This window comes from Tetrao urogallus (assembly GCF_951394365.1).
Source record: "Tetrao urogallus genome assembly, contig: scaffold_275, whole genome shotgun sequence".
NCBI lineage: Eukaryota > Metazoa > Chordata > Aves > Galliformes > Phasianidae > Tetrao > Tetrao urogallus.
The window spans coordinates 239-10,333 of NW_027639020.1; the positions used below are offsets into that span (position 1 = coordinate 239).

Here is a 10,095-nt window from a genome sequence, read left to right on the forward strand (position 1 = left end):
AGTGCACACAGTGGGGGGCTGTGGGAAGGGGCACAGGGCAGTGGGGGGGGGGCACAGAGGGACAGATTGGGACAAGTAGAGGGGACACGTGGGGGACGTGGACCCATAGGGGGTGTGGAGGGAGACGTGTAGGGGACACGCAGGGGGTGATGGGGGCACACGGAGGGGTTGGAGGGGTGCAGCAGGACCTGCAGCGGATGCACAGCAAACACACAGGGGGCTCTCAGGGGCCGGAGCCGGACAGCGGGGTCGGTCCCAATGCTGACCCCCACCCCCTCCGGCCCCACAGAGCCTCCCTGGGGCGCAGCTCGACCCCCAGCTCCACCAGCAGATCCCTGAGGATGCCGAGGCCACTCTGGTGCTTGTGGGTGAGTGCTGGGGGGTTTTGCTGTGCTCCCCCAGCGCCCTTCTGCTGCTCCCCACACCCTCAACCCCCCCCCCCCCCCCCCCGGTCCCATTCTGTGTCCCTGCGTCTGTCCCTGTGCCACGTCACCGCATCCCTGCAGCTCCACTTCTCATGTTCCCTACATCCCACTTCCCAACGTCCCTACAGCCCCATTTCCCCCTGTCCTTATATCCCTCACACCCCAAAGTCCCTATATCCCATTTCCCACATCCCTGTATCCCCCTAATTTCCCAAGATCCCTATATCTCATTTCCTATCTATACCTCCGCTTCTCCATATTCCCACATCCCAATGTCCCTATATTCCATTTCCCCCATCCCTATACTCCCCAATGTCCTTACGCCCTCACTTCCCTACACCCCAATTCCCAATATCCCCATATCCCCATACCCCAATGTCCCTACGCCCTCACATCCCAATATCCCTCCACCCCCCTTCCCCACACCCTACATCCCATTTCCCACATCCCCATATCCCCATCGTTTCCCTACATCCCTATTTCTCATTCCTAACGTCCCTATGCCCCCACATCCCAATACCTCTACACCCTCCCTTCCCAACACCCCCAATTCCTCATATCCCCGTATCCCCATACCCCATATCCCTGTATCCCTATACCCACTATCCCTGTACCTCCATTCCCCATATCCCTGTGTCCCCATTCCAATATCCCTGTACCCCCATATATCCCCATACCCCGTATCCCTACATCTCACACCCCGTTGCCTCTCCCCCCCCATTCCCAACGCCCCTACATCCCACCCCATATCCCATCTCCGCACCCCTCCACCCCCCACCCGCCCCCCCCATCTCCCCCCGTTCCGCCCCCCCTGACCCCCCGTTCCCCGCAGGCTGCGCCGCGTTCCTGGAGCAGCCCACTCTGGCTCTGGTTCGGCTCCGCTCGGCGGTGCCGCTGGACGCGGTTCTGGCGGCGCCGCTCCCGGTGCGCTTCGTGCTGACGCTGCTGGGACCCGACAGCCCCCGCCTGAGCTACCGGGAGATCGGCCGCGCCGCCGCCACCCTCATGTCTGACCGGGTACGGCGCTGCTGCCGGCGCCGCCAGCGGCTCGGCCCCGTGTGCCCGTGTGTCTGCGCCCCCGTGTCCCCATGTCCCCATGTCCCCCTCTATCTCCGTGTCTCCATGTCCCCGTGTATCTGTGTCACATGTCCCCATGCTGCTCATGTCCTCGTGTTCCCACATCTCCATTACCTGTGTCCCCATGTCCCCATGCATCTCCATGTCCCCATGTCTCCATGTCTCTGTGTCTCTCATGTCCTCATATCCCCATGTCCCCATGTATGTGTGTCCCACATCCCCATGTCCCCATGTCGCTCATATCCTCATGTTCCCACATCTCCATTACCTGTGTCCCCATGACTCCATGCATCTCCATGTCCCCATGTCCCCGTGTCCCCATGTCCCTGTGTCCCTCATGTCCTCATGTCCCCATGTCCCCATATATCTCCATGTCCCCATGTCCCCATGTCTCCGTGTCCCTGTGTCCCTCATGTCCTCATGTCCTCATGTCCCCATGTATCTGTGTCCCCCTGTCCTCATATCCCCATGTCCCCATGTATCTGTGTCCCATGTCCCCATGTCCCCATGCTGCTCATGTCCTCATGTTCCCCCATCTCCATTACCTGTGTCTCCATATCCCCATGTATCCCCATGTCCCTGTGTCCCCCATGTCCCCATGTATCTCCATGTCCCCATGTCCCACATGTAATCTTGTCCCCATATCTCTGTGTATCTCCGTGTCCCCATGTCCCTCCTGTCCCCATATCCCCATGTATCTGTGTCCCCATGTCCCCATGTATCTCCATGTCCCTATGTCCCTGTGTCCCCATGTCTCCATGTCCTCATATCCCCATGTCCCCATATATCTGTGTTCCCATATCCCCATGCATCTCCGTGTCCCTGTGTCCCCATGTCCCTGTGTCCCCATGTCCCTATATCCCGTGCCCCTGTGTGTTCCATGTCTCTGTGCCACCACCACCCCCTGTCCCTGTGCCCCATATCCCCCTATAGCTCCACATCTTTGTGCCCCATGTCCCCATGTCCCCATGCCCCTGTGGCCCCCCACACCCTCCTGTTCCCACACCACAGTGTCCCACGCCCCCACCTTCCCGTGTTCCTGTGTCCCCACGCCACCTCCGTGTCCCCCCGTCCCCGTTTCCTCATGGCTCCACGTGTCACATCCCTCTACAGCTCCATGTCCTCCATGTCAACACGCTCACTGTCACCACGCCACAACATCCCACGTCCCATCTATGCGTCCCACATCCCCGTGTCCCCACGCCACGTCCCCATGCTCCACGTGCCACCACGTCCCCTCGTGTCCCTTTGCACCCCCACCCCACGGCCCCAGCATCCCTGTCCCTGCGTCCCACCCCTCCACGCCCCCATTGCCCCGTGCCCCCCATTGCCCCGTGTCCCCACACCCGCATCCCCTCCCCAGGTGTCCCCAACACCCCAGATCCCAAATCCCTCGCTCCCCTCTGACCCCCCACCCCTCAGCATCCCCACTCTTTCCCCCCCCCCTCCCCATCCCGCAGGTCTTCCGCCGCGACGCCTACCTGTGCGGGGGCCGCGGGGAGCTGCTGGGGGGGCTGGAGGATTTCCTGGAGGCCAGCATCGTTCTGCCGCCCCGCGAGGCGCCCAGCGAGCAGCACCTGCGCGCCCTGATCCCACTGCAGCGCCAGCTGCTCCGCCGCCGCCACCGGCACCCCGACACCACGCACGGCCACGGCGTCCCCAAAGACGCAGGTCCGTCCCCCCACCCCTTTTACCCTCGCGTTCCCCCCCCCCCCCCCCCCCCTTCCCCCGAGGTCCCTTTTTAGGGGACGTCCTCGCTGTCCACCTTCCCCCGAGGTCCTTTTGGTTGAGCGGAAATCCTGGCTGTCCGCAGGGATTAAGGATCAGGCTGCGGAGGACGACGACCCGCTGCTCCGGACGGGGCGGCCGTTTGGGGGGCTGCTGCGGGACATCCGCCGCCGTTACCCCAAATACCTCAGCGACATCAGGGACGCGCTCAGCCCGCAGTGCCTGGCTGCCGTCATCTTCATCTACTTCGCAGCCCTGTCACCCGCTGTCACCTTCGGAGGCTTGCTGGGTAACGCGGGGACACGGGGAGCCGTCCTGCGAGGCACCTGCAGCGCCATCCTGGGGACTCCTGCGTCCCCATCCCCCCGTGTCCCCACGTCCCCGTGTCCCCATGCCCCCACATCCCTGTGTGCCCATTCTTGGCGTCCCCATTCCCCAGTGTCCCCACATCTGCGCATCCCCACGTCTCTACATCCTCATCCCCCCTGTGTCCCTGTACGCCGCGTCCCCGCGTCCCCATCCCCCCTTGTCCCCACGTCCTTGCGCCCTCATACCCACGTCCCCTCTGCATGCCCCCACATCCCTGTGTGCCCATCCTCAGTGTCCCCAGATCCATGTGTCCCCACGTCCCCATGTCCCAATATCATACATCCCCATTCCCCATGTCCCCATGCCCCCATGTCCCCATCTGCCGTGTCCCCATGCCCCCACCTCCCTGTGTGCCCGTTCTCGGTGTCCCCACATCCCCATGCCCCCATGTCCCCATCCCCTGTGTCCCCATACCCCCATGCCCCCACATCCTTGTGTCCCCATGCCCCTATGTCCCCATTTGCACATCCCCATGTGTTCCATGTCCCCCTGCCACCCCACATCCCTGTGCCCCGTGTCCCTCCATACACCCATGTCCCCACACACCGGTGTCCCCACGCCCTGTGTCCCTCTACAGGTGCTCATGTCTCCCTGTCCCCATGTCCCCGTGCCCTCATGCCCCCATGTCCCCACGTGCCCCTGTTTCCATGTCCCCATGTCCCCGTGATCCCATGTTTCCATGTCCCCACATCCCCGCACCTCAGTGATCCATGTCCCCATGTCCTCATATCCCCCTGTTCACATGTCCCCATGTCCCTGTGTCCCCATGTCCTTGTGTCCCTATATCTCCATGCCCCAGTGTTCCACATCCCCACGTTCCCATATCCCCACACCTCAGTGTCCCATGTTCCCGTGTCCCCGTGTCCCTGTGTCCCCATGTCCCCATGTCCCTATATCTCCATGCCCCAGTGGTCCATGTCCCCATGTCCATACACCCCCATGCCCCCCATGTCCCTGTGTCCCCATGTCCCCATGTCCCCACACAGTGCCCAATGTCCCTGTGTCCCCACGTCGCCATGTCCTCACTTCCCTACATCCCCATGCCCCTGTGGTCCATGTCCCTGTGTCCCTGTGTCCCTATATCCCTATGTCCCCATATCCCCAGACCTCAGTGTCCCATGTCCCCATGTCCCTGTGTCCCCGTGTCCCCATGTCCCCACATCCCCATGTCCCCATGTCCCCATGCCCCCCATGTCCCCATGTCTCTGTGTCCCCATGTCCTCGTGTCCTGTCCCTATATCTCCATGCACCAGTGGTCCATGTCCGCATGCCTCCCATGTCCCTGTGTCCCTGTGTCCCTACACCCCCATGTCCCCATGTCCCCATGCCCCCCATGTCCCCATGTCCCCATGTCCCTGTGCCCCTACATCCCCACCCCCCACATCCCCACATTCACAGCCCCCCCCAGGAACCTCCAGCCGTCTGCTCCGAGCATTTTGGGGTGGTGATGGGGGCTGGGCTGGGGGTTGGGGCTCCACCTGCATCCCCCCCCCCCAAATGACACCCAGCTGTGTCCCCAGGTGAGAAGACCCGCGGGATGATGGGGGTTTCGGAGCTGCTGGTCTCCACCTGCGTGCAGTGTTTGCTCTTCAGCCTGCTCAGCGCCCAGCCTCTGCTCGTCGTCGGCTTCTCGGGGCCGCTGCTGGTCTTTGAGGAGGCTTTCTACTCGGTGGGCCCCCAGCTGGGGGGGGGGGACACAATTTGGGGGTGGGGGGACTTTGGGGGTGGCAGAGGTGTGACATCATGGAGGAGGGTGGCGCTTTTGGGGTGGCACAGAGGGAATGGCACTTATGGGGATGGCACCTTTGGGTGGCACTTATGGGACTGGCACCTTTGGGTGGCACAGGGCTGATGCCATGTAGGGCGATGGCACTTTTGGGGTGAAACTTTGGGGATGGCACCTTTGGGGTGGCACATAGGAACTGGTGCTTATGGGGATGGCACCTTTGGGGTGGCACTTATGGGACTGGCACTTATGGGGATGGCACCTTTAGGTGGCACAGGGCTGATGTAGGGGGGTGGCACTTTTAGGATGGTACATAGGGACTGGCACTTATGGGGTGTCACCTTTGGGGCAGCACAGCTGTGTTGTTAAATAGGGGGTGTCACCTTTGTGGTGGCACATAGGGACAGGCACTGATGGGGTGGCATATATGTAATGGCACCTTTGGGGTGGCACAGCTATGAAGCCACATAGGGGGTGGCACCTTTGGGGTGGCACATGGAGCGTGGCACTTATGGGGATGGCATTTATGTGATGACACTTTGGGGACGGCACATCCTGAGCGGCGCTTTTGGGGTGGCACAGGGGGGATGGCAGGGGGGTGCCCCCATCCTGCATGCAGGAGGTGTGGGGCACCCTGCCCTGCCGTGGGGCTGACGGGGCCGTGTGTTTTGGTGGCAGTTCTGCGAGGCACAGGGCCTGGATTACATCGTGGGCCGGGTGTGGATCGGCTTCTGGCTGATCCTGCTGGTGCTGGTGGTGGTGGCCTGCGAGGGCAGCGTCCTGGTGCGCTACCTGTCCCGCTACACGCAGGAGATCTTCTCTTTCCTCATCTCCCTCATCTTCATCTATGAGACCTTCGCCAAGCTCGTCACGGTGAGGGGCTGCGGGGGGACCCACAGAGCCAGAGAGAGCGGTGGGGTGCAGCAGGGATGGAGATGTGAGGTGGAGAAGATAGGAACTATGGGATGCAGTGGGATGGAGCAGTGGGGTGCAGTAGGGATGGAGCTGTAGGGTGCAGCAGGGGTGGAGCTGTGGGGTGCAGCAGGGGTGGAGATGTGGGGTGGAGAAGATTGGAACTATGGGATGCAGTGGGATGGAGCAGTGGGGTGCAGTAGGGATGGAGCTGTGGGGTGCAGCAGGGGTGGAGCTGTGGGGTGCAGCAGGGGTGGAGATGTGGGGTGCAACAAGGATGGAGATGTGGGGTGCAGCAGGGATATGAGGTGCAGCAGGGACGGAGCTGTGGGGTGCAACAAGGATGGAGCTGTGGGGTGCAGCAGGGGTGGAGATTGGGGTGCAGAAGATTGGAACTATGGGATGCAGTGTGATGGAGCAGTGGGGTGCAGCAGGGATGGTGCCATAGGATACAGTGGGGATGGAGCTGTGGGGTGCAGTGGGATGTGGGGCTATGGGGCGCAGCAGGGATGCAGCCCGGTCCGTAGCGCCTTCTCCCCTTCCCCAGCACTTTCCCACCTCACTCTTCTCCCCTTGGGGGTCTCTGGGAGCGGCGCTCTGGGCTCCCCCAGGTTCCGCCCTGCCCCCCAGCTCAGTGCTGGCCCCACGCAGTCGGCGGCGTTGGGACGGCGTCACCCCGGTGCAGGTGGGGCTGTGTGTGGGGCCGTCCCAACCTCATCTCCCACCCCCAGATCTTCAAGGATCACCCGCTGCAGTGGAATTACAGCGTGCAGAACGCCACGGACCCAGCGATGCCCAAACCCAACACGGCGCTGCTGTCCCTCGTCCTCATGGCTGGCACCTTTTTCCTCGCCCTCTTCCTCCGCAAATTTAAGAACAGTGTGTTCCTGCCCGGCACGGTGAGCCTGGGGGGGGCTGGGGGGGGCTGGGGATGGCTGTTGTCACCCCCCCAGAATGTAAGGGGGTCCACGTGGCTGGGGGGGGGGGGGGCACACAGGGGGGCTCAGTGCTGCGTCCTCGCAGATCCGGCGCCTGATCGGGGACTTCGGGGTGCCCATCTCCATCTTCATCATGGCCCTGGCTGACTTCTTCATCAAGGACACCTACACGCAGGTAGGGGGGTGTCCCTGCGGGTGGGTGGGGGGCACGGGGTGACCCCAGGGTGCACACGGTGGGAGGGGGGGGCTGCGGGGTGCAGCGCCTGATCTGCCATCTCTTCTCCTGCGCAGAAACTGAAGGTGCCCAGAGGGCTGGAGGTGACCAACAGCGCGGCCCGGGGTTGGTTCATCCACCCCATGGGCATCACGGCCCCTTTCCCCATCTGGATGATGTTTGCCTCCGTGGTGCCCGCCCTGCTGGTCTTCATCCTCATCTTCCTCGAGACGCAGATCACCACGTGAGGACTGCGGGGGACGGGGGGGGGGGGCGGCGGGGCGGTGGGGAGGGATCCCCCCCTGTCCTCATCTCCGCCCCTGTCCTGTCCCCATCCTGTCCCTGTCCCCATTACAACCGCCATCTCCATCCCCTCCCTGCCCGCGTCCCCGTCCCCGTCCTCAACCGTGGCCGCGTCCCCTCCGTCCCCGCAGCCTCATCGTCAGCAAACCGGAGCGGAAGCTGGTGAAGGGCTCTGGGTTCCACCTGGACCTGCTGCTCATCGTGGCCATGGGCGGCGTGGCCGCACTCTTTGGGATGCCCTGGCTGAGCGCCACCACGGTGCGCACCATCACGCACGCCAACGCTCTCACCGTCATGAGCAAGAGCTCGGCGCCGGGAGAGAAATCCCAGATCCTGGAGGTGAAGGAGCAGCGCATCAGCGGGCTGCTGGTGGCCGTGCTGATCGGTGAGCGGGGCGGGATGGGGCCGGGGGGCCGGGGGGGTCGGACCCGTCCCCGTGCTGCCCGCTGACCCCCCGTCCCCCCCAGGCGTCTCCATCCTGATGGAGCCCATCCTGAAGTTCATCCCGCTGGCCGTGCTCTTCGGCATCTTCCTCTACATGGGCGTCACGTCGCTCTTCGGCATCCAGCTCTTCGACCGCATCCTGCTGCTGCTGATACCCCCCAAGTACCACCCCAAGGAGCCCTACGTCACCCGGGTGAGACGGCCGCGTTTCGGGGCAGCCCGCGGCCCGCCGGGCTCCGAGCCCCCGCTGCTGCCTGGGGATGGGATGCGGCCCCCCTCTGACCCCCCTCTGTGCTGCAGGTGAGGACGTGGCGGATGCACATCTTCACCCTCACGCAGATCCTCATGCTGGCGCTGCTGTGGGGGGTGAAGGTGAGCCCCGCCTCTCTGGCGCTGCCCTTCGTCCTGGTCCTCACCGTGCCGCTGCGGCGCCTCCTGCTGCCCCGCATCTTCAGCGAGATGGAGCTCAAATGCGTGCGTGTCCCACCGCCGCCCCTTCTCTCCCCATCCCTGTTCCCACCCTCGTCTTTGTCCTCTCCTCCCTCCCCGTTCCTGATGCCCCCCATCCCCACCCTGTCCCCATCCTCTCCCCGTTCTCCCCATCTCTGCCTCCATCCCATTCGCCGTCCCTGTCCTTATCCTATTCCTGCCCCCATTACGGCTGCCACTTCCATCTCCTCCCTTCCTGTGTCGCTGTTCCTGTCCCCATCCTCAACCTTCATTCCTGTCTCCATCTCTATCGCTGTTCCTGTCCTCATCCCCATCCCTGTCCCCATCCTCTCCCCGTTCTCCCCCTGTCCCCATCTCTGCCTCCATCCCGTTCACCATTTCCATCCTTATCCTCTTCCTGTCCCCAATACGATGCCGTCTCCATCCACCCCCATCCTCATCCCTACTCTCATCTCCATTCCAATCTCCATTTGCGTTCTCCTCCTGTCTCCATCCCCATCGCTGCCCGTCCTCATTTTTGACTTCTCATTATGTCCTCCCCGTTCCCATCCCGTTCCCATCCCATCTCCATCATCTCCAACTCCATTTCCACCTCCATCTCTATCATCTCCACCTCAATCTCCATCATCTCCATCATCTCTAACTCCACCTCCTCTTCCATTGTCTCCATATCTGTTTCCACCTCTATCATCTCCATTTCCATCATCTCCATCTCCATTTATATTATCTCCATCCCCATCCCATCCCATCCCATCCCATCCCCATCCCCATCCCCATCCCCATCCCCATCCCATCCCATCCCATCCCCATCCCCATCCCATCCCATCCCATCCCATCCCCATCCCATCCCATCCCATCCCATCCCATCCCATCCCATCCCATCCCATCCCATCCCCATCCCATCCCATCCCATCCCCATCCCCATCCCATCCCACCCCCATCCCATCCCTCCTGACGCCCCATCTCCCCCCATCTCCCCCCCCAGCTGGACTCGGACGATGCAGCGGTGACATTTGAGGAGACGGAGGGCCAGGATGTGTACAACGAGGTGCAGATGCCCAGCTAAGGGCCCACCGTGCCCCCACCCACGTGTCGATCCACCATGGCCCCCCCAGAGCCGCATCCTGCCCACAGCATCCCGCTGCACCGCCCAGCGCCCCGGGGTAGGGATGTCAACAGCACAGGGGGTTGGGGTTCGTCATGCAGAGAATCACTGCAAAAACACCAAAAAAAAAAGGAAAAAAAAAAGAAGAAGAAAAGAAAAAAGAAAAGAAAAAAAGGGAAAAAGAAAAAGGGAAAAAAAAAAGGGGGGGGGGAAAAAAAGGGAAAAAAAAAAAAAGCACCAGTGCTTCTGCAGAGAAAAGCCAACGCTTGTGGCAGTAGAGCTTTGCTCAGAAGAGGAGAGGAGAGCGGAACAGAGGGCGCAAAGGCACTGAGAAGCAGCAGCTGCTGCCAGGAGCGAGCTGTACAGCGCTGTAATTTATTGCTGTGTGTACATAGGGCTGAGGG

At 62.4% G+C, this 10,095-nt stretch overlaps 1 protein-coding gene across 1 annotated transcript; it reads left to right on the forward strand.

Annotated features, from left to right (window-relative positions):
* Positions 1 to 289: 289 nt before the first annotated feature.
* Positions 290 to 9,892, forward strand: SLC4A1 (solute carrier family 4 member 1 (Diego blood group); the record flags this gene model as incomplete). Its single annotated transcript, XM_079551056.1, has 13 exons — positions 290 to 368; positions 1,258 to 1,442; positions 2,963 to 3,173; positions 3,316 to 3,519; positions 5,120 to 5,268; positions 6,004 to 6,198; positions 6,969 to 7,136; positions 7,261 to 7,350; positions 7,467 to 7,633; positions 7,824 to 8,077; positions 8,160 to 8,329; positions 8,437 to 8,610; positions 9,572 to 9,892. Coding segments are annotated over 13 exons (2,127 nt in total), but the record flags the coding sequence as incomplete, so codon positions are not given.
* Between the last annotated feature and the right edge of the window lie 203 nt (positions 9,893 to 10,095).